At 44.0% G+C, this 24,511-nt stretch overlaps 1 protein-coding gene across 6 annotated transcripts in view; it reads left to right on the forward strand.

Moving 5' to 3' along the window:
- The window catches only part of ARID1A (AT-rich interaction domain 1A), a 66,592-nt gene that overhangs the window by 17,320 nt on the left and 24,761 nt on the right, over positions 1-24,511 (forward strand). For 5 of the 6 annotated variants that reach the window (XM_057701222.1, XM_057701241.1, XM_057701259.1 and 2 more), the window contains exons 2-4: positions 7,270-7,482; positions 8,796-9,248; positions 10,256-10,372. In XM_057701222.1, the coding sequence (XP_057557205.1) occupies positions 7,270-7,482; positions 8,796-9,248; positions 10,256-10,372 (783 nt within the window). The remainder of the gene's footprint in view (positions 1-7,269; positions 7,483-8,795; positions 9,249-10,255; positions 10,373-24,511) is intronic. The other variant, XM_057701269.1, reaches the window with a different exon arrangement.

Consider the following 24,511-nt stretch of genomic DNA (forward strand, 5'->3'; position numbering starts at 1 on the left):
GTCATCATTTTTGGAAGAGCACTTCTTCCTCTTTGAAAGGTGGCTAATGAAAGTGCTCTGGATGAGAAGAACTTTATCGTTTGTTGGAGAATTTATTACTTTGATGCTCTGGCTGCTTCATTTGAAGAGCTCTTTCAGGACCAACGAAGAAATAAAGAAATACCAGCCACCTGGTTGTGGTTTTTCTGTCATGCCTCTTTTGGGTAGACAGCTGTGAGGTGGTTATTACAGTTGGCTCTCATAATCTGTTTGAGTTTGTAGAAGATTCAATGACTTTTCCCCCTTTGGTCTCTTTTTTTTCTACCCATAGTGAGGTTTTTTTCTGATCTTCTGGTCTGGAAGGATGGAGCGCAGCAGCCTAAGTATCTCTGAGCCAGGGAGGGAGCCAGGCGCCTTGTCTTGTTCTCTATTATTACTTAGAGGCAATGTGGGTTGGAAGGTCCTGAGTCTGTTGCCTGAATGCAGCCCCTTCTAGGGGTCCTGTCAGGTTGATGCTTCAGGTGATGTCTTTGAAATGGGCTCCTACTTAAGGCTGCAAAGGAGAATGTGCCCTGATCTTGAAGAATCATTTCTGTAAATAGAATGGGGTGGATAGAACTTTTCACTGACTTTGGATTTTTTATTTTTATTCAACTTGGACAGTTGAAAGAATTTTTTTAAAAACTCTCTTTGGAGTGGTAGTTGCAAACTAGTTGTCAGTTCCTCTCTCACCATAGGCATATGACCAGTTTGTTGAGAACTTGAATAAACTAGAACTAAAATGAAAGAATTGTTTTCAGTCTCTTGTGAAGTAGAAAAATGGGGTGTGATTCTTAGGTTATGAATGATAAGAAACATAGGCTGAATGCGTTGATTTCCTGGGTCAGGTGTTGGTATATCTGATGAGAGATTTTTATTTTCTTATCAGTTTAGTCTCAGGAAATTGTTAGTGATGTCTCTGGTGAGGCCAGATAGGAAGTAAAGAATCTCTTATTGTCCTGGATCACATAAACAGTGGGGAAATGACTGTTTAAATGCAAAACAAAATGAAGGGACGGAGTCTTATTTTAGGAGGCAGGGTCTGGGGATAGAACTAAACAAGCATGTTCCTGGGCAGTTTCTCCTTAATTGGGGTTGGGTTCCTAGACCAGTCATCAAAGCCATGAAGTGTACTGCAGGAGGGAGAAAAGACAGGATGAGGATACAGATGTCTGTGTGGCTGGGGGGCGGAGGGGGGAGGGCACAGTGAGATTTGTGCTGGTCAACTCATGTGTATCGGGGTGCAAAGGGTGGTTCTTTTTATGGAAGTCTGTCCTTCCGCAGATCTGAGTGGGGCCACGTGGAGCTTGCAGTAAGCTGAGAGCACATTGGTTGGGAGAGGCCTTAACTTTTATATTTGTCCCTGCCTGGAATGCTCCTCAATAGGGGAGGGTCCCGTACCGGGAACTGGATCAACAGCTGCCGCCTGTCCCTGTAATCACAGGAAGCCGAGGCCGGGTGCCTTTGTATGGGAGCTCCGCAGCCAGACAATAGTTTGTGCTGGCGGGGCCATGTGGTGAGTCACGTGACCTGGGGCTGTTTTCTGCCGGGGTCCTTACCCATCTGTTCTCTCGCCTCTTTCTGGGTTATCAGGCGCCAGTCCAAGTCCTCCCAGGCAGCCAGCTTCATGGCCAGAGATTACGAGCACTAACCTTCCTGGCAGGGGCGGTGTGGCTTCGCGTTTATGCAGATTAGCCATGTGTTTCTCACTTCAAGGCGTTCCACAGGAAAAGCCTTTTCCTGTGTTTGGCTCTCAGTGGGCGGTTCCCAGCTTACTGTACTGGGACTCAGCAAGCAGCAGGCGTGCACGAGAGGGATCACAGTACACTGGCCCCCTCCCATTCCACCTCCAGTGCTACGTCACCACAACACACCCGCTCGCGCTCTCATACTGTTGGTGTCATTCATTCCGTGCCAAGATTGCTTTAAAAAATTCCCTTGGCCCCAGTTCAAACAGGAGTACAGCTGGGATGTGTTAGATTTTAGGCAGTCTGCCCTCAATTTGAGATGAGTTATAAATAGCAGTGCCGACTTCCTTAACTACCGCTCTCTGAGGTAAAATGCAGGTTAATTACTGTGGGAATCAATTAGGGGGTTCTTTCGGTTAAAGAGCCAGGGATGCTTTTTTTTATTGTTATTATTAAAAGTCATACAACAAATCTGGCCAGGAATAAATTGAAAGCACAAGGAGTAAGAAATAACATTCTAGGTTTCTACTGGCCTCAACTAGTTGGCATTTAGGGTGACAGGACAAGTGGTAGTCAGGTCTTCCGCTTTCTGATGGACACATTTTGGCACCATGGTCCATCCCTCTCTGGTCATGTTCTTGCTGGTCCTTGGGTACCAAATCTGGCTCCTTTGGTTAGCTGCCTGGTCACTTCCTTTCTGCATCTTTGGATTGAGACTGAAGCCTGGAGCTTTCTTCAGTTGGACTTTTATTTCAAGAAAATCAGGAAGTTTCTCTTTCCTGGTGCCGCTGTCATGTGGTCGTGCTACATTTTCACGAACAGTATCTTTCACTTGAAAGTTGGGAGTCCCTGGCCCCACCTTCTCTGCTCTTCTCAATCAGTTGTGATCAGAAGTTGGAGAATTTGAAATCCAGTGTGTTATATCTCAGCAACCCCTTACGTTGTTATGGCTTTCCTTGGTGCAATAAGAAGTTGTAAGGGATTCCATTAGCCCTCTGATCTGGAGGGGCTTTAAATTCCATTTGCTTAGAGCAGGGGAACTCTATGCAAGTGGTTAGTCTGTAAGCTGTTTGTTCTGAATATATTCAAAGGGACCAGCCTGCTAGGCATCCTTGCCTTTGATGCCCCTAAACTGCATCTTTTGATGCATTTCATTCGGCAGGCAGTTTGTAGCACGTCCAGTGATCTGGAAAGAGATAAGTGGTGAATAGAGATGGGGGTTTTCTTATGGTTCTTTTCCTCTTTTTTATTTTTATTTTTTATGAATGCAGGAGAGTATATCGCAGGGGGCCTGACTTCCCTGATCAAGGGGGCAGCATTTTCCTCTCAATTATGTGTCTTTGTGGCAGAGCCTTTGCTTTTGAAGTGTAATCACAGTAATCTACTCCTGTGGTTTCCCATTGAAAGGATTTCCTCTCTGTCTTTCCCAGGGTGGAATCTCTGGCTCTTTGGTGTTTCTCATCCTCTGCCTCTTCCGTGGTGCCTGCAGACTGCAGATACTGGTTTTTCTATCTTGCATGTAGTAGGAATTTTTTTGTTCTGAAATTGCCACTTTCCAATAAAACTGATTAGTGAAGATTTAAGGCCCCTTCTCTGTTATGAAAGATTGGAAGATGACATTTCATCTATAACTGCAAATCACAAATCTTCCACAATGGTTTTAAATGTCAGAAGTGTGAGTTCAGTCCCTGCTTACCTCTCCTTCTGATATGAGCAGATGTTTAACTTTGACATGAGACCAGAGTAATCTGATTGAACTGAGTATATTTTAGTTTGCTGAGCTGAATATTCTGTTGATTATAGCCCTTTGGTGAAGGGAGGGGTTAGAGATCTGATGTCCAGGAAAGGGAAATGTCTTAATTTCATTTTTTAGAATAAGAATTTCTTTAACTTGTGTTTATTTTTAGTCTGCAAGGAATTTCTAAAGTTAATGGAAGAATCCTTGAACCCTTTATTAACTAGCCCCTGTGTAAGTAGCTGTCCTCAATTGGGAGTGCAGGCCCCCTGATGTGAGAGAGGAAATAGTAACTTGCCTTTAGCCCTTTGTTTTTAAGCAGTGTGTTTGTGGATGCCTGTGTACTTTGAGGACCTCTCTGGTTATAGGATGGCACATAGGATTCTCCTCAGAAGTGTGCTCACTCTCCCTTGACTGTTTGTTCTACTCTCTACTTTTTCAGCCCAGTCCCCACTTTTTTCCCCTGTCCTCAAAGTCATAACCTGGTTTAGGGTTTAAGGGTGCCCCTGGCCCTTTGGTTAGGTGGTTTAATCTAGGCTTTCTTCCCATAGTATCCCCTACCCACTTCTTACAGGAGGGCAGTCTGGCACATTGAAGTTACTGAGCCCTGGTTCTGTACTTGGGGTCTTTGAGGGGACTTTGAAGATAGAATACCTGATCTCTGACTTCTGAGAACTTAGTTTTGAGAGATGCAGTTAGCTGGACAACTAAGTGCTAAACCTATGATTCTGACTGATTTTACAATAGGACATATGGAAATGTGAAAGGGTAGAATGTGCTGAAGAAGTGGGGAGTGGCTTCATGTTGAAGGGCTGGGTTTCTGCTGGTGGAATCCATTGTGGACAGGAGGGCAGGGCAGGGTACCATTGCATAGAGCTGGACATGTGGGAAGTTTGGCATGAGGCTGAAAAATGTGTAGAACCGGAGCACACTATGGCGGACTTTAGAGCCAGGCAGAAGCACTATTTATCATTATTGATAATAGCTACTAGTCATCGGGCGTTTAAGTACCAGGCGCCGTGTGAAGTGTGTTATGTGCGTTTTGGATAAAGAACTGATGTGTTCAAGGTCAGACAGTGATAGAGTTAGGATTTGAACCCAAGTCTATTGATTTACTACTTTCTTTGCTCTTTCTGTTTGATACTGTACATGATGTAGTAGGTAGGAAGTTTGGAGCTGTTGTTGAGCAGGGAGAGGTGAAAATGATTTGTGAGTATTGCTCTAGAACTATGCAGTCCAGTATGATAGCCACCAGCTACGTGTGGTTGTTTGAATTTAATTAAAAGTAAATAAAAATAATTCGGTTCCTCAGTCACACTAGCCATATTTCAAGTACTGAATAGTCACACAACACAGAAAATTTTATTGGGCAGTGTTTCTCTAGCTCACTGGTTTTCAGGTAGTAATATACATTAGAACGGGGAAATTTCCTGGCCGTCCAGTGGTTAGGACTTGGTGCTTTCACTGCCACGGCCTGGGTTCAATCCCTAGTTGGGGAACTTAAGAACTAAGATCTCACAAGCCATGCATCGAGAGAGAGAGAGAGAGAGAGAGAGAGAGAGAGAGAGAGAGACACGCACACATGCACGCACACACACACATCATCCAAGGATCTTAAGGCGTTTGCGGGGAGGGAGCCCAAGCCTTTCTAGACCAACTAAATTAGAATCTCTAGGGAGAGCCCCAGGCACTTGTGAAGCTTCACAGAAAATTCCAATCTATAGCCCTGGTTAATAGCTGCTGCTCTAGAAGCTCCGTAGTAACCATGGTAATGACTGCCCCTTGTGTGTTGGGGAGATCTAGACTGACAGAGATAACCCGGAGTGGGTTGGTCTCTGTTGAGCAAATGTAGTCTCTTCACCTGGGGGCCACACGGAAAGCAGCTACAGTCTGGGATAAAATGAGGATCTCCTTGTTATTTGCAGTATGATGTGGCCGAGTAAGCCCCTGAGCTCTTTATAGGAGAGAATGGTGGTATTTTGGCTCCATTGCCAGGCATATCTGGGGAAGACCACACATGCTATTTATTGGTCACTGGTTCAGCTGTTAAATTTGGACTTCCTAAACAGTCCCCAAAGAATCCATGTAGCTCCAAAATTATGATTGGGAATGTTATTGAAGCTTCCGATACAAAGGCAGGACTGGGCAAAATCTGTTTAGATTATGGTCGTTGGAAACATCACTTTAATAATATTGACATGTAGTAGTGATTTGGGACACGGTTTTGCTATGATTCTTGTAGTTTAGAAACTTGGAGGGTATTACCTTTTAAGTTGAGATTTCAGCTGCAGCCTAAGCGAGAACTTCGCTTCTCCTTTTTTTCTGTTGATACTTAGAAGAATAGTCTCTGCGGCTTTTTATCTCATCCATTTTCCTCATGACAGTTCGACTTCCTCTATTATAAAACACTTAGGTAGTATGCTGCCAAAAAAAAAAAAAAAAAAGATATGTACAGAGAACCAATTGCTTGAGTACCCCTTTCCCCTCATTTTGGAGGGGTTTGTGCTGTTGTTTTCTTAAAGTTAGAATAACTTATTAATTACAGAATAATAGAACCAGAAGAGTGTAATCTAGACTAGTAGTTGTTAAAGTGTGGTGGTCCCTGGACCAGCAACATCAACATCACCTGGGGACTGTCAGAAATGCATATCCTTGGCCCAACCCAGAACCTACAGAATCAGACTCTGGGGATGGGTGCCAGCAGTGTGTGTTTTAACAAGCCCTCCAAGTGATTCTGATGTATTCTGAAGTTTGAGAACCGCTGAGTTCCTTAATTTGAAAGTTCCTGATATTCAGGCCCATAGTATTAATGTCTACTCCCTATCCCCAATGCAAGATTCAGTTTTCAAGTTTTATGTCAGGTCCAGGCCTACTCTGCAACTTGCGTGTATCTATTTAAATGCTTATAGACACTCCCTCCTCCCCTTCTCACCGCCAACAGCTATAGGTAGGCATCTCTGGAAGGGGAAAGTGTGCTGGTGCTCTGCCTTATGTAGCTCCAATAAAATAACGTTATGTCAGAAAGTGAATGAGTTGATTGATGCATTTGCACCACAAAGAGCTGAAAGTTATGTTTGTAGCCAAACACCTGTGAATTAAACTTTTAGCTTTCATTATTGGTACCTCTATATCTTGTTTTCCTAAAGACACGTAATCTCTACCCACCTTACACCCTCAAGCTCTTCAGTATTCAAGGAGGTGAACTTATCACTTGACTTGTACAAGGCTCTGAATAAATTCAGGGTCACAATTCCCTCAATAGCTGTAACTTAGCTATGTTACCCATTTGGAAGAAAGCATAAATTTAAGTGCTCATACCATAGCACAAATGGGCTACGGATGTGCAAGGAAATAAGTTTCCACTGTTTAAAGAATAAAAACATCTAGATGCTTGTGTATTTGAATTCCCAACCACAGTAGTGAAGCATCCGTTTTGGTGTTATTGAACAAGATCATGGCAGAGTATAGCAGCACCATCCCCTCGCAACTGAAGTGCCTTTGTTCTGGTTTTCTACATTATAGAGAACATGTATTCATTGCTCCACACCTGGCCTATTCCTTGGATCTCAAGTAGTAACACACTTATAAAGTAGTATGTAGCTTACAAGATGCTTTTACGAACTGGTGATGTTTCCATTTTGCATATGACAAAGTCAAGGTTCTGAGGAAGGTTAAATGATTTGCTCAAGGGTTACTGGGTCTATACCATTACTTTTTCATAGTAACTGTTTTCCTTTGTGGCATATAGACCTGTATGCCTAAGTTTGTGTTCATATTGGCCAGAGGCCATCAAAGCTTCAGGTTAATGAAATGCTCTTTATTTTGTAGCCATCCAGTCCAATGGATCAGATGGGCAAGATGAGACCTCAGCCATATGGCGGGACTAACCCATACTCGCAACAACAGGGACCTCCATCAGGACCACAGCAAGGACATGGGTACCCAGGGCAGCCATATGGGTCCCAGACCCCGCAGCGGTACCCGATGACCATGCAGGGCCGAGCGCAGAGTACTATGGGCGGCCTCTCTTATGCACAGCAGGTAGATGGTGACTCCGATTACCTTAATCCTTGTTGCTGTCCAAGATCTGGTCTGGAGCTATAGAATCAGAATGTGTCTTTGGCTTCCAAACCTCTTGAGAGGAACATAGGCCAACTGACTCATTGAGTTCAGTGTGCTATGTACAAGGCCAAGGTTGTGGTCACCATTGCATGTAGGCTTGAAGGAAAACTGCTCCCTGGCCACTGCCTATACGTATCTGTCTTCTTTGAGCTGACTGGCCTGCTTATACCCACTGAGTGGTGATCTCTGAAGGAAATGGGGAGAAAGAAAAAGGCAGTGGCTGAGCACCAATCCACCACTACCAAGAAAAACCACTCATACCATGTGCCCTGGGGGAGAAGAGGCCGTTCATGTTTCTCAAGGCCTTCAACATATAGCCGTCTGGTTTAAAGTGAATGTTTAGAAGGTACTGGGAGTAGCAGGAAAAGGGAAGATTGAACAGAAAGGTGCTAACAGCGCTGTTACAGATATTAAGGTTTTACTCTTCTCCTTTTGTCTGACCATTCGCACCATCATCTTCTTATTGCCATTTTTTGTTCTGACAGCATTTTCTACCATTTATATGTGTGATATTCGTACTGAAAATAGTGAGGGATAGAATATAAAAAACCTAACTTTACTTCTAAGACTTCTAAGCAAAGTATGCCCTTATATAAAGTCACATTTTTTTTTTCAATGAGAAAATGGAGGAGAGTTGAGGTGGATATTATTGTTTTTTGTCTTTGGGGTTTTTTTTTCCTACTTGCCAAATGTATCCCTACTGCCTAGAATAGTGCCTGGTACAAGTAAGCAAGTAGGCTCTCAGATACTTTTTGAATGAAGACTAAGTAAAAAAAGAGAACCAGGGTGGTTTAGCGATTGGCATACCGTCTGGATTACTAAACACTACTAGGGTTTCAGTCGGCTGAGCCAGGCTGCTGTTGATTCTTCATTGTGGCTAAGATACAGATTCCTAGCACTTATAAAAACAGTCTGGGCCATGATGAAAAGAGTAAGCTCATTGTTGAAAACAATGATTCTTGAGCTCTTGTAAGTTGACTAAATTTTTATTAAATAGTGTAAATTTTCTCTGGTTGAATGTAGTCTACTTGTAAACAAACCAACTAGTCACCCAGCCTGGCTGTCCTTCCTGGCTCAGTTTAACAGGATAGGTAGAAAACCCTGGGCCTTCTAAGTGTGAAGCTTGGCTTGCCTGCTTTCTATACCCATCTTCAGGACATAGCTTCTGACAGAATACCTCACCTTTCTTCATCCAGAAGTGTCAGTGCTAAAACTATCCTTTCCTTTTACAGATTCCACCTTATGGACAACAAGGCCCCAGTGGGTATGGTCAGCAGGGCCAGACTCCATATTACAACCAGCAAAGCCCTCACCCCCAGCAGCAGCAGCCACCCTACTCCCAGCAACCACCATCCCAGACCCCTCATGCCCAACCTTCATATCAGCAGCAGCCTCAGTCTCAGCCACCACAGCTCCAGTCCTCTCAGCCTCCGTATTCCCAGCAGCCATCCCAGCCTCCCCATCAGCAGTCCCCGACTCCGTACCCCTCCCAGCAGTCCACCACCCAGCAGCATCCCCAGAGCCAGCCCCCCTACTCACAGCCACAGGCACAGTCTCCTTACCAGCAGCAGCAACCTCAGCAGCCAGCAACCTCGACGCTTCCCCAGCAGGCTGCGTACCCTCAGCCCCAGTCTCAGCAGTCACAACAAACTGCCTATTCCCAGCAGCGCTTCCCTCCACCACAGGTAAGATGCCCCTTCCTCTTGCCTTTCCCTGCGTGTGACTGCAGACACTGGGGGTTGGTGTCATGAGAACTTTGCCATACAAATTGGTTCTGTAATTGAACTAATAAAGACATGACTGCATAAAAGCCTGTAGCTCTCCTTACTAATGAAATAGGGCAGTGGAACATTACATATACAGATAAGAAATAAAGATAATGGGACTGATTTTTTTTTTTTTTTTTACTTAGCATTCAAAACTTGAGCATCCAAGTTAGTTTGGTCTTTTTTAAAACAGTCACTTTGGGAGGCTGTACTGTACATTCATCCAACTGCCATTCCATTCTGCTATTGCTCAGAATATTTTGGACCCCTTCATTTGAAACTGCTGTCAGCGCTGACATCACGTTCTTTAGAACATTCTCAGTAGCAGCAAATCCTTTACTTTTTTTGAGAGTGGATTTGATTTTGGAAAATAGCTAAAATTCATTTGTAGCCATGTCTATGAACAAGGTAGGTGATAATTTCTAAAAATAACGATTAGGGGTTTATTCTTTAAGGAGCAAAAAAAAGAGAATGACTGAGTGATACAAGTCCACTAAAGATTTTGTGCATTGGTGGCATTATTGGAATAAATATCTCATCCCAAGGCAATGTCTTTAAAGGAAGCAGTACTCATTTTAATGCAGAGGTTCTGGCGTGAGTTTTTGTTGGTCTCATTCCTTGACAGATATAACTTGTAGTTAGCTAGACTTTAGCATTTATCCCCCAAGCAACAGCTTTCTGTGAGTGGTGGTAAATGGTCTCTCTGATGGTCAGCAGTGCCATCAGAGAGCCTTATGACCACTGTTGATGTTCTTAAGAGCCACAACTTGTATTTTTCTGCCTTCAGGTAATATTGTGTGCCATTGGGCAGTCTCTCACACCCAGCTTCCCCTGTGTGAGAGAGTCCCATAGCTATTTGACCATGAAGCAAGCTTGCCTGGTTTATTAATACGAGGCTCTCACAGCTTCTGTTTTTCTTGTTTTAGGAGTTATCTCAAGATTCATTTGGGTCTCAGGCATCCTCAGCCCCCTCAATGACCTCCAGTAAGGGAGGGCAAGAAGATATGAACCTGAGCCTTCAGTCAAGACCTTCAAGCTTGCCTGTGAGTATTTCTGCCACCCTCTAAAAGATGATGGGAGCAGAGAGAGAAAGTAAAGAAGACCAGTTTCTGATTGGATGTTTTGGTGGTATTGAGCTAAATGAATGATTCAATTCAATTCAATTCCTTGAATTCAGGCTCAAAATTCTGAATAGGAATTTATGGATTGACCTTATAGAATGTCTGTTTTGGTTGCCTGCGCAGGGAAGAATATGTTTGTGACCTCTGTTTAGAGATTTAAACACTGTTTAAAAGTTTTTTTTATTTATTTTAAATCTTGGGCTCTTAGGCCTGGACCCAGGTGAGAAACAGAGAAGATGCAGATGGTGGAAGCACTGTCTGCTCTCCATCAAAGTTGAGAGAAGGCTTGGTGGGGTTTTGTTTTTGTTTTTGTTTTTGTTTTTTGCTTTTTTCTATATCTTACTTCTGAGGGCTTAATTTTTAGGTGTTTGTCTTAACGTTAAGCTGGGAGGTAGGATCTGGGATGCATTTGGCATGGACTGTCACCTTGAGCATGGTGGAGTAAAAGCAGATTTTCTAGTTGTTGTTTTGTGTAGTTGCTTTTGTCTAGTAGAGTTTTTGGTGTCCAGATGCTTGATTAGTGTTTATAGGATGGACTGACGGTATCCTGAGAAAGACAGTATGGTCTGCTGATTAACAGCTTGGGCTCTAGAGCCAGAGTTCCTGGGTCTGCATTTTGATTCTGCCACTAACTCTGTAGCCTTGGGCAAGTCACTTAATCTCTCCATGCCTTAGTTTTGCATCTGTAAAATGAAACTAAAAGTATCCACTTCATGGAGAGGTTAATATTAAATAAGTCAGTATAAAGAGAGTGCTGGTGCTTATAGGTGCTCCATAAACGTCAACTGTTATCATCTTAGAGGGGCTATACTTGATACTCAGAGACAGTTAACACCAACTATTTGATAGTAGGCTGGTTCTGGGAACATTCACCCTTGGTCTTAGCTCTGCCACTACACGTAGGCAAGTCACTTAGGTTGGGCACAGGAATAAAATGGGGTGTTCTGAAATCTAATAAGACTGTAGGTGGCAAACACTTCATTACAAACCTGGCTTCAGTTTAGGAAGTGGGAATTCAGCCACAGATGTGAATAAGATTTTTTTGAAATTCTGATTCTACTTGAAGCTTGTCTCTTCAGTTATTTTGACTTTGGAGAAAATGGTTTTCTGGATCTTTGAGGACTAGATAGGAGGTAGGAATTCACTTCATCATGAAGCTTCCATACTTTCCCCTGAAGATCTCTGAGCCATAACCTTAGTAGGGCAAGATCTGTGGAGTCCCTCAGCACCTGTAAATCAAGCTTCTCAGGCCAGGATGAATAACCATTGTCAGATGGGACTTCTGAGACTGTTGACTTTCTCAACTGAGAAACTGGGGAGGAAGTGTCTGAATAAGGCAATCACTCTTTGTTCCCTTCTCATTAATGTCTGTTGCAATCCTTTTCTGCATCCTGAACTTCACTGGAATGTGCTTTTTAACCTGATTCAGTCAGAACTGTGTAACCACTCCCTCATCATCTATGGTCTGTGGCTAAATCTGGGTGAGGTACTATTGTAGCAAGAATCCAAATCGGTGGATTTCTACCAGTGCTGTAAGTTGCTCCTCATCAAAACGTTTCTGCTTGTTTCTAGTGACCTTTTGATTGAACTGTATTTGATAGTTTTTAGTCCTGAGAAAACTATCGTACAAGCACGTTGTCTGTCTTGGAAGGGTGGAGAGCCTAGTACTGTTGAATCCAAGAGCTTAATTTGACCTACTGGAGTGAAGGCACTGGTAGCCTCTTGGGCCCAGGAGAGGGTTGTTCCTGGGTAGCCTATCACAGGGAGCATTCAAAGTTCAGGCTTCTACTATAGATTCATCCAAATGGGTCATTTGCTCTGTAGTAGAAGCTCCATGTGGGAGGTGAGCTGGCTGGGTTATTGGCATCTTGTTTGTTGAATTGCTTTTTTATCCCTCTACTACTTGGACAAAGAAACAAAAGGTGGTTTATTCTTTGAAATTTTGGTTTGATGCCAGATTTGCCTAGCCAGGCTGGGGAAATAGTCACATTTGAAGAAAGGAGAAGGCGGGATTCCCTGCAAGGGGCCCACTTTTTTCTTAAGCAGCTGTGTTAAGGGAGCCTTAGGTTCGCCAGAGTATCCCTCCACTCAGCACGTGTTTGTCTTTGGCTCTAGAGCAGATGCTGTGCTGACTGGAGGGCAGCCCCTTCAGTTTTCCACATCCCTCTCTTCACTCATTGGCCTTTCTGGCTTAGCCCTAAAGGCATTATGATTGTGACGCTTGACTTAAAGACTCAGTATGGTTTCTGATCCTGATTATTCCAAAAATTAGATTTTGAGGAGTTTTTGCTCAGCTATTAATGCCAAACCATTTAGCTACTATTATCTTGATTATGTTATCCCTCTATAAAACCTCTCAATTATTTTTCATTAATCTTGGAATAAAATCGAAAATCCTTAATATTATTACCAAGGCTATCTCCGCCCCCCCCTCCCCCCCCCCATCTGATTTAGTAGGTCTAGAGTAGGCCTCAGAATTTGCATATCTAACAAATTCTTGATGTACTGATGCTACTAGGATGGCACTTTGAGAACCTCTGCTTCATCCTTTTTTGCTTTCTGCCTTCTCTCAGTTTCTATAAGGCCCCATGCCTTTTCTGCTTCTAGCCCCTTGCACAGTCTTCCCTTTGCCTAATACACTTTTCCTCCTAACTTTTCCTGTTCGTATTTCAGTCTGCATCTTCAAGATCATTCCTCAGAAATCAAGATTCAAAGCTCTGCTTAAATAACTTTCTATGATGCCTTCACTGAAAGGCAGTTTTCATCTTACTTTTTTAAAAGCCTGCAATATTTAAGATGTATGAAAAGTATAAAGCATAATTAGGTGCCTGAGTACCCATCTTTAGAAACCAAGCCTTGCTGACACAGGTAAAAAGCACCTTGTATAGCCTGATGGGATTACTTCCCTATCCTGTGCCCAGAGAAGCACTATCCTGTATCTGAGGGGTTTTTGCTCCGTGTTGCTAGAGCATTTTGCTGGTACTTCTACGTTGTTGGGTCTTTCCCACTAGATAGAAAGTTTCTGGAGGGCAGGCATTGTATTATTGACCTCTGTGGCCATAACGCTTATCACATTATACCCCAAACCAGTTGGTTCTCTACCTTGGCTGCATGTTAGATTTACTTGCGGAGCAAATGATTTTAAAACCAATGGCCAGGGTTCACAGAATTCTGATTTATTTGATATGAGGTAAGGCTTGGGCTTTGGTATGTTTAGAAGCTGTCTTGGGTGATCTTGATTTTTGGCCTTGGTAGAAGAGATCCACTAGTCCAAACTATGTCAGGTTCCTTTACTATAATAGACCGTCTTAGCACCCATGTTTCTCGTCAATGCTTATCTCAAGGGTGGTTTCAATTACTTATTTCACACGCAGGGAGGGTAGACTTGCTCTGCCTTGCTCATTGCCAGCATAGTGCCTGGCATATAGTAGGTTCCAACTCATTGAACAAATAAACCTGAGCAGATTCGTTGATCATCCAAAAAGTGTATGGCTGACAGGGGACAGGTTAACCGTATTACCAGATTGTTGTTTTCACTGCTAGTGCGAGGCAGTTATCACAGACTGTTATGAGAATGCCCAAACTTCATTTTAGAAGATGGATTAATTTATTTGTGCTTCCTGACAGTGGCCTTAGGAAGAAGTGGGGTTAGGGTTTGTCATTATCTTGTAAGATAGCTACCACTGCACCTTATGTTAAGAAGGTTCTTGGGACTTCCCTGCTGGCAGTCCAGTAGTTAAGATTGCACTTCCATTGCAGGGGGCACGGGTTTGATCCCTGGTAAGGGGCGGGTGAGCAAATCTCTAGGTGTGTCATTAAGTCTTTAGTTTTCTTCATTTTGGGTCAAAATCTGTAAGGGACTCATCTGTAAATTGATTTCTGAGTTTTGATTATGGTCATTTTTGAGAATGACTTGGAGTTGCATCTTGAAAAGCTTCTGTTTAAGGATTCATCCAAGTATATGTGGTTTCCTTAGAGTAATGACTGCTTCCCAAATTTTTCTTACTGAGGCACATTTGTAAATTTACATGTTAGTCTTGAAAGTGTGCCTGGGACAGTTTCCATTCAGTGGTACAAAATGGATATAGGATTAAAAGCCTTGATCTGGAGAGGTTAGCTATATCACTGCTTCTCAAACTTCAGAGTACATTAGGAATTATCTGGAGGTCAATTAAAACACAGATTACTGACCTCTGCCCAGAGAGATTCTTATTCAGTAGTTGTGGTAGGACCCAAGAATTTGCATTTCTAACAAGCTCTCAGGGTGGTGCTGTAGTTCTAAAGACCATACTTGAATAACAATGAGCTTTGGTAGTCCTTTGAAAAGGGAAGAAAAAAATTACTAGACTAGGAAGCAATAATAGTGGTGACTTACACTGTCATTTGACTCTTGATCTGGAGGGAAGACTGGGTTGAAAATGAAGGAAGAGAGACTTAGGAGAGACAGACTGCTGGCAGCTGTGACCCCTGCAGTTTATTCGTGGGTTAAGGCAGCCCTTGCATTGCCAGCACCATCCTGGGAGCTCCCTGCTCTGTGTTACTTATCACTGGATCCTTTGTATAAGTTGTTCACCAAATCCTAGTCTACCTCAGAAATGGCTTGAATCCCTTGTCTTTCTTCATTGCCTCTCTTACAGGCCCCCATTATCTCTCACCTGGTGTTTTGCTATAGAGTCCTGACCTGTTTCTTTTCCTTCGAAGTCTGTCCTGAACATAATCACCAGAGTGATCATCTTAAAAATCAAACTTGGCAAGTTACAGTACTGTTTTAAAACCTCTGGCTACTTGTTGCCTATAGGTTTAAGCCCAAGTGTGACGTACAAATTCCTTTGTGATCTGAAGGACTGAGAATATTTTTAAAAAGAAAAAGAAAATTAGGTACGTTCCCTGTCTCTGGAGTAAAATCTGGCACCCTATTTGCTGTGGTTGTTATATAGAAGGCAGATGCGCATTAGATGAGGGTTGAACTTTGATGAGGTAACCTGAACTCTTTAAGTTGGTGCTTCTGAGTATGACATGGTTGCGACCCTCAAGGGTCCACCTCTGTTTCATTAGTGAAATAGATAGAAGAATGTGTGTCTGAATGTTACAATGAATGCTATGAGGATAAAGGTGAAGTTAGTGATCCATTTATGTCTAAATAGTAGAGGGGAGACATCATGGCAGAAGTTTAGTTAGAATGAACTAGATGTGGATGTATTGGGGTGGTTGGAAAGGAAAAGTACAGCCTGAGCAGAGACTAGATGGTTGTGGGATGCAATGTGGATGACATTTAGGGGGGCTGGTCAGGATCACGCTTCCTGGGGTGGGGAGTAACAAGGAAGGAAAGCTAGATCGCAGGACCTGGAGCCCCGGTAGGATAAGTAAGCCGTTTGGATCTGATCTCATAGGCCTGCAAATAAGTAATTAGGGCAATAACATGATAAAACTAATGTTTTACCAAATTGATCCATTGGTGTGTGGTATGGTTTGTAAAGGGGATAGTCTGCAACCAAGGGGATAAACTGTTGAAATAATTCTAGCGTTCAGTGGAGTTCTACCCCTCTGTCTCATTTATATAACCGCCTAATCTTAGTTGTGAGATGCACAGGAAAGAATCTACAGAACTGAAAATATGTGGATTCTACTGGCTGGAAATTTTAACAATATACCAGGTTGCGGGGCAGGGGGATCTCATTGACAGAAATAGAAAGGTTAATAGGAAAACTCATTTTTGAGAAGTTAAGTTCCATAGAGTGAGATGTCTAAAAACAAATGCTTCGTTACTAGTTAGAGATAGGAGACTGAAACTTGGGTAAGAGCTGAGTCTGGATAGAATTTGAGAGTTGTCTGTGTAGTGCTTAATAGTTAAACCATGGAATTAAGTTAAACCATGGAATAGTTAAACCTCCCAGGCCATGCAGCATGGAGAGAGGAGCCAGATGGCGCCCTGGACAGTGCCTGTGGTCACTGAGTAGAAGCACCCAACACATAGTTGGAGAGATTGGAGGGGGGACCAGGATTGTGTCATATTTCTGGAAGCCAAGGAAGGGACAAAGATGGTCTGCACTTAATGTATTTTCAAGGAATATGAAGTTGTATTTGTCATGAAGCAGTTTATTGGGATCCTTGTGAGGCAGGGAGAGGATCTGATTTCTGAGGGCTGGAGGGAAGCACGCACGCTAGGGAAAGGTGTAAAGGTAAAGAGCACTCCTGAAAGGCATGGAGGGAGGCAGCTGGGCGGGCCTGAATTCCTCGGCTTCTCGAGACCCACATGTGCATGATGCCAGATAGGCATCGAATGGTGAAGCTGCCCGCAGAACATTAGGAAGGTATAAACAGGCACATCTTTCAGGAGTCGCAAGAGAAGGGAATCAAGGGCACTGGGTTAGCTTAAAAGGGACACTATATCCTTGACTGAGAAGGTCTCAGAGGCTGTTATTGAAGATCTAGACCATATTTGTTTGCTCCGGTTAGATAGGAGTGGAAGTTGTTGATGCCCGGAGTGAGGTGAATAGGAATGGTATTTTTAATGTGTGTTAAATTAAAGATACTCTTTTATCGCTTGGGTTTCCAAGCCCTTCTTTAGATTTCTACTTAACAAAGTAGCTATTAGCACTCATGCTTAACTGCTATGATGTTCTCAAATCTTGAGAGCTTGGGTGATAGTGATCTGAAAAGAGGAAATGGGAGGGAACTCTTACAGAATCTGAATCTTAGAGGGCAGGAGTGGGGCCAGGAAAGGATCTACTGCTAAAATGAATCCTCCTGGAAGGGCAGCAATTGAAATGTACTAAATTGAATAATCATTTCTGTTTTCCATAAGAAGAAACTAAGGCTTGGAATTAGGATTTGAATCCAGTTTTCTCTGATATTTCAGATGAAATATTTCCTTTAGCATCCCACCCAGCAGAGGAAGGGCATGGACAAGCTGACTCTCTCTTAATCTTTAGCCAAAAGCCTCAGCCCTTTGTCTTTTAACATTTACTAGATTTGTCCTAAAAGAAGAGTTGTAAATGGATTTCCATTTCCCGTTTTTCCCCTGACCTCCCTGTGATGGAGGCATTGATGAGCTGTGAACTGAAGGGACAGCACTGAGTGGGAGTGGGAAGGTGGCCAAATCTCTAGGTCAGGCATACCGGAGGAACTAACCAACTAGGAAATCACCTCAAACAGTGAAAAGTTGACAGAAGTGGTTCTTTGGTTCCCTTGTGTTGTATGGGAGCAAGCCTTGTTCTGTGCCTTTTTAAAAAAAGAGTGTCCTGATTAATGCTAAAACTTTAATCATTTAGGTCCTTGGTACTGGGGGAAATGTGGTCCATCATCTAGCAGCACAAATATCACCTGGGAGCTTGCAAAAAATGCAGATTCCTGGGCCCCACACCAGCTTTATTGACTCTAGCACTGTTAACAAGATCTCGAGGTGATTCATGTGTCTTATGGTTCTAAAGCAAGGAGGAGTCAGACCCTGAAAGCTGAGAGTAAAATTTTCACATGGAATATCATGCCAGAGACTTTTGAATACAATAAATTATACTGTGACTAGTAAACCAGTTGTTTTGTGGGTGCTCTGGGGGCCCTGGCTCCCCGTGCCTACAGTCCAGACCCTACTGTGGGGCCATCCACAGCTCCCAGCATACCTCTGCAACTTCATCTCTGGTCACTCGCTCACAACTCCTGGTCCTTCCTGCCATTGTCCTTTTGCTTAAGGTGTATGTGTGTCATCTCTGTCTCCCCCCCACACACACACCCCTTTGTTTTTTGTTTTTTGTTTTTTTTTGGGCACATGGGCTTAGTTGCTCTGCGGCATGTGGGATCTTCCTGGAGCTGGGATCGAACCCGTGACCTCTGCATTGGCAGGTGGATTCTTAACCACTGTGCCACCTAGGAAGCCCTGTTTTTTTTGTTTTAATGCCTAGGCAACTTCTACTTTGGCTTCAAAACCTAGCTGTGAAATACCTTTTCTGGGACTTCTTCCCATTTTCTTCATGTTGGTATAGCAGGCCTGTGTCTAATACGTGTTAGGCAAATACTTAGTAAACCTTTGTTGAATGGCTCCTAGGTTCTTGCTACCTACTTGAGCTTGGGGATCAGCATTTTGTTGTCTAGGTTTATTGGTGAGGGGTGGGTGACAAATTCTCTAAAGGCTTAAAAAACTAGAATATTTGAAGGATTTTAATTTTGCACTGTTTGTGTTCCCTTTTGTCACATTTCATGGTAAAGGAAGGCAGGACCAACAGTTTTTGCCTAGGTTTTTGATGGCTTATTTTTAAAGGGGTAACAAATGTCACTAGCAGTTTTGGTACTTAGAGAAGCTAGGCCGTTCTGAGGTTGGTGACCTGTTTTCTTTATATCTGACTGTGTATCTGTGCTTGCTCCCCTTGAATTGTAATCCAGGTGCTCTTACAAAGTCTCAAAAAGGAAATCCCCACCCCCTCTGTCATATCTACTCAGACTGCTCAGAGCAGCATGTACCCTGTGCAAATAGTGTCCCTTCTCTACAACGCCGGTTCTCTGGCAGGAGTAGCCAATCTGCTTCTCCATCTTAGTCATGCTGCTTCGGCCCTGATACTGCCTGCTGGAGCCTGTGCTGCTTGCAGCAGATTACTGTATGCTTGTTCCTGGGCCCATTTCCTGTTTCTATTCTAGTTGCTGGTGGCTCAGCTCTGCTTCCTGCCTGTGTGTCTCACACAGATTCCTCTTGCTGGAACCTTTTGTTTTCTTCAGAACAACTTCATTCTGAAAACTAACTGAGCCTTACGTCTAGTGTGATGGCTCCTGGGCTCAGTTAGCATTACTGAGGACTGGTGGGAAGTACCCTGTCCCCATTAAGCATGCCACTTGAATTTGACCTTGTTTTTCAGTTTGTCCCCAGCCCTTCTGCAGGAAGCTGGTGGTTTGCTACTTCAACCAGAAATTGGTATAAGAAGATAAGCTGGGATCTGGCAGGCCAAACATGTCTTCATTTATTAGCTATGCAAGGCTGTCAGGACTGTTGTGCCCTGGTTCTTTACCACCTGGAGTAAATAAATGTATTTCCTGCTGCTGAGGAAGACAGTTGGTATCCTTTCTAGCCCAAGCCCAGAGAATACTTATTTGGGGGTAGGCAGGTAATGTTATCCTCAGCAGAGTAAAAGCTTACAGAGTATATAGGGATGGAAAGGAAAGCATGTGCTGACTCAACCTTCCATCTTGTGTGAGCAGTTCAACTCCCACCAGAGCTTAGAGTGGGAGGGAGAAAGTACAGGAAGACTGAAGGGAAGAAGTGAAGGAGGTTGTCCTGGACAAATGTATTTTAAAGTTCCAGACCTCCCTGTCTTGCCCATTTTTCCCCAGAAGACTCTGACTTTGTGAATAATTCTCTCCTTTCTCCTTCACAGCTACTCTCTTGGGATCATCTGACGATACTGTGTCAGATAGAGTGGTTTCTACACTGAACCTAGGCCATACTAAACCCTGGGTATGTTTAATAGAGAAGGATTTAATGTAGGGAATTGGGCTTTAAAAAATGTTAGGAGGATTGAGGGAGCATGTTCTAGGCTCCAGAAATCGGGATCTAGACCTAGATTTGACTCACCAAGGGAACTCCTGCTTGTGAGTCACTATCAGATTGAGTGCTCTGAATCTGCTCTCTAGGGATCAGTAAGCTGGAATCAAGAAGCCACAGCCGCTGCTACCAGAACCAGCACCCAGTTAACTAGAAGATGAAACCAAAATGCTCACTGTAGGAACAAGTGAAGGAGATAGAAGTACGATCACTGCCATACTTTGATCTAATCTTGAGTCTGATTCTATTAGCAGAACCTAAATTATAACCAAAACCCATCTGCAGGGAATTCAGGGAAATGTAGCTTTTAGCTTTTTAACATCTGCAATTAGGAAAAGAGTAGAATGGAGTCAGCATGAGCTACTCCACAGAATATTCACCACACTAACACAAACACCACCATTCCTCCTCATCCCACACTATACCTATATGAGGAACCCAAGACCCAGAAAGGGTAAAGGACTTGCCCAAGGTCATTTAGTAAGTCAGAACTTTGAGTTCCCTGAATGGAGCCCATTGCTTTTACTATTAGGACCAACTCCTATAAAGGATCAGCAAAAAGCTCCTTTAAGAGAAGCAAGAATGCCATATGCAGAAAACAGACTTTGTCTTCCATATTCTCTTCTCTTCAGAGAAGGGGAAGGAGGAGGTGTGGAGAGATGTGGGGTTGAGACTTCTGGGCAAAACTAGTGATACTATAGCTTCTGGATTTGGGTCTGCTCCATAGGAAGATGTAGGAAGCATTTACTCTGGAAGGAAGAAACTTCAAAAGCTAGGATTTCTTGAAATTCCTGAGTCAACATATGGATGAACTCAGTTGCCTAGGTGACAGTGGCTTTCCTCCATCTATCTCCCCTTCTCCTTCTCTCCTGTTGGTGCTTTTATTTCTGCAAAGCTGCCTGGGAGACTACCTCAGTGAAGTACATGCCCTGGTTCTGCCATTGTCCTTCTCTAGGAAGACTAACGAAAATCCGAAAGGCAGGCCCTAGATGTGGGATTGCCAAGCTGTTTCTTGTCTTTCTTGTCTTTCTGGGGAAAGGGGTGGAAAGTGGCGTGAGGTGGTGAGGATAGCTTGCGCTTTTTGAACAAAGTCCTCCTAGAAATGCCATATTTACAGAAACCATTAGGGCCCCTCTGCACCAGAGTGAGAATCTTGGTCCAGAGGGGAGGGCCCATAGGTGTGGAACTATTTTAACGTACCTGATAAGCATAGAATCAGCTCTGTTGTCTTTTTCTCCTATTTCTAAGGTATTTGGTGTTCTGCCTGAAAGCTGTGATGAAACTGGTATATGATCCAGTGCTGTCCCTTTGGGGGCCAGTGCTTGATCTCTTGCTCCATCTACTTCCATGGCCAAAAACCTATTCCTCCTCCCCACCTGGTTTCAGCATGGAATTGGCTGGTATTGTGACATAATCTCTGATTGCCATGAGGCAGAGCTCACCTCAGAGCTGTTAGCTTGCTTCCCATTTGACCTTTACCAAGGGAGCTAAGAAGCCAGGCCTTGTTGAAGGTGGGAACTAGGGTTTGAAGACTCAAGCTGAGAGCAAATCTGTCCCCTAAGGCCAGCTTTGATGTGGAAGGAGTATTGAACATTGTTTACTGAGATGAGTGAAGGTAATTTCCTGATATTTGGGGGAAGGTAGGGGAGAAACCAAGTTCCAAATAAATCCAGAGGATCTGTATTCAGAGGAACTGTTATCAAGAATATTCGTTTTTCTCCCCCCTTCGTCTTCTACTTTATTTATTTATTTGGCTGTGTTGGGTCTTCGTTGCTGCACGTCGGCTTTCTCTAGTTGCCGTGAGTGGGGACTACTCTTTGTTGTGGTACACGGACTCTTCGTTGTGGTGCGCGGGCTCCTCGTTGTGGTGGCCTCTCTTGTTGTGGAGTATGGGCTCTAAGCGCATGGGCTTCAGTAGTTGCAGCACATAGGCTCAATAGTTATGGTTCACGGGCTCTAGAGCACAGGCTCTGTAGTTGTGGCGCACGGGCTTAGTTGCTCCAAGGCATGCGGTTATCTTCCTGGGGCAGGGATGGGAACCCATGTGCCCTGCATTGGCAGGCAGATTCTTAACCACTGCACCACCTAGGAAGTCCTCGTCTTCTACTTTTAGGACTTGACTGTGCCTTTCCCTACATACAGAGTTGTTTCTTTGGTTTTAAAGGCCTTTGGGGCTGCCTTTTCTGGTTTAAGAGTCTCTCCATTCCCCACTCTCAGATTTGTTTATTCCACCCCCTCCCCCTTAACCTCTGGATTTTATCTAGACCCATAGGTGATAGTAGGGAAAATCACTGGCAAATATAAATGGAGGGCTTTAAATACCAAACCAGGGAGGCCATTCAGCCTCCTAGACCTTGGTCTGTGCTGTGTGTTCAGGACAGTGCCAGCTTTACCTCCCCCCACTTGTGCACATTACATCCTTCTTGCTTTCTGGTTGCCGTATTTCTAAGGAGCAGCCTTCTCAGACCTAGAATTCTACTGTCTATTCTGTGTTCCTTTCCTCTCCCCCTTTTCCTGTTCTCCTTGCTTAAGTTCTAGGATCCAAGCTGATGATCATGATGGAACATGGTCTGTGTGGTTGGCTTTCCTGACAGGGAATGCAAGACTTGGAGAAAGTAGGGAGTTCTTAACTTCTTTGCCTTCTCTAGCTTTACAGTGCTTGTTTCCTGCTGGGATTAGAATAGCCCTATTCCATAAATATGCACTGATCTTGACTGCTCTAACTCAGGCCCAGCGCTGACCTAGTTTCATTTTTTTCAGATTTGAGTCTTAGCTAGTGACCCTTAGAACACTCTCTACATTTTTGACCAAGAGGTGATTTCTGACTAGAGAAGACATTCTCTCCTGGCCTAAGTGAGAAACCTTGGTAGAGGAGGGGTGGGGTGTGTGTCGGAGAGCTGGTCAGATAGGTAACATGAGTATTATACAGATCTGGTGGGGTCTGTGACAGACTGGAAAGCAAGGTTTCAATCGATCAGTGCCCTCTGGGAGTTCTAGGATCTATTCTTTTCACAAGTTGGGAACCTGGATTTTTTTTATGTAAAACATCTGAATTATTAGAAGGGTCTCAATGGGAATGTTGGGCAATGGATTAAAAGGTTCTCTAGGGCCTGTGGGTCTGTCCCTGCAGCTTCCTGTGGATTGCATGTAGCTTTTGGTTCCCTTGAGCTGGAGCTTATAATTTTTCTGGGGGTAAGGGCCAGCTACGGGGAACACCATCTATCTGTTGCCAACTCTCATTGTGTTTGGTGTTTGTTTTATTGGCTTGGGGAGGGGGAAGTGCAGGGGAGATGTTGAGCAGAAGCACTCAATGTGATTAAACCTCTAGCCGAGCAGATCTGTGGGAGCAGAATATCGACCCTGGGAAAATCAATGGCTGCTGCAGTGGCCAAGTTGCTGTTTGAAGGGGTGCCTACTGCAGGAATGCCGACAGTCCAGCACTTTCTTCTCCCCACTTTTCACCTTAGCAGTGCCCTCAGCCTCCACCCAAAGGGTCAGACCTACGTCAAGAGATTTTGCTGAGGTGGATTAGAACAGTAGGTTCTTGTATTTTTGTAATTAGATTAAAATTTCTCCAGTGACACAGAGCCCCGCCTCTCGACAGCCTCCTTTCCAGACGTTCCTTCCCTGCACTGTAGTTCTATCAAGAGCTTTTACCAGGTGTCTGAGGCCCTTTCAGGGTTGTATGTCTCAGGAAGGAGAGTCAGTTTCCTTGATGACAACACCCAAGAGTCCCTCCTTCATTGTGGAGGTCTAGAATGGAGGTACAGGATTAGGGTGGGGGACTGACTATTAAAGAGAGAGACTAGTAGAGATTGGGTCTAAAGAGGATGCTTTTGAGTGATATTTATCAAGCATTTTGTCTTTTGAGTGCTTGGCATTTTTCTGCTCATTAATAACATAGGGGAATATAGCCCCACAGGGTAGTGAGGAAAAGGGCAGATTCAGCACAGTGCCATCAGTCCTGAGCCACTGGGTCCAGAGGATCTTGAAGGGACTCTGGTCTCTGCCTACAGAGTGAGGGTGAGGGGTCAGGGAAGTTACACTGTGATTGTAGAGGCTTTGTCCCCACAAAGCTGTTTTCATCTTTGAAGTTCCCAAGGCAGAAAACAATTTTAGTCTATAGTTGCTGCACCTACAGTGCAACTTCAAGCAACTGTTCTTCCCACCCAGTTCTCTTTGGTGGCTGGGACATGGGCCACTCTGTTGTGTTAGAGGAGCTCTGTTGCCCACTGTCGGAGCGCAGCTGTGGGCAGGGTGTTGAAGGTTGCTTGGCTCATGCCCCTGGAAAGCAGCTTTCCCATGTTGTAGTTTGGGGTTGGGGCTCCTAACAAGACCCAGTTGTCCTGCAGTTTGGAAGGGTGGCTGCAGGGCTGGGTGAGGAAGAAAGTGTGAGGGTTTGAAATTATCCGAAATGAGGCCACCTAGAGGCCAGGAATGATCTGACTTCTCTCTCTGGGCCACACCCTTGTGCCTGATAGTAGGATTAGGGCACAGAAATACCAGCAGAGATCAGATACCTCCTTTCATGGGAC

Source organism: Hippopotamus amphibius, chromosome 1, assembly GCF_030028045.1.
Source record: "Hippopotamus amphibius kiboko isolate mHipAmp2 chromosome 1, mHipAmp2.hap2, whole genome shotgun sequence".
NCBI classification, from domain to species: Eukaryota; Metazoa; Chordata; class Mammalia; order Artiodactyla; family Hippopotamidae; genus Hippopotamus; species Hippopotamus amphibius.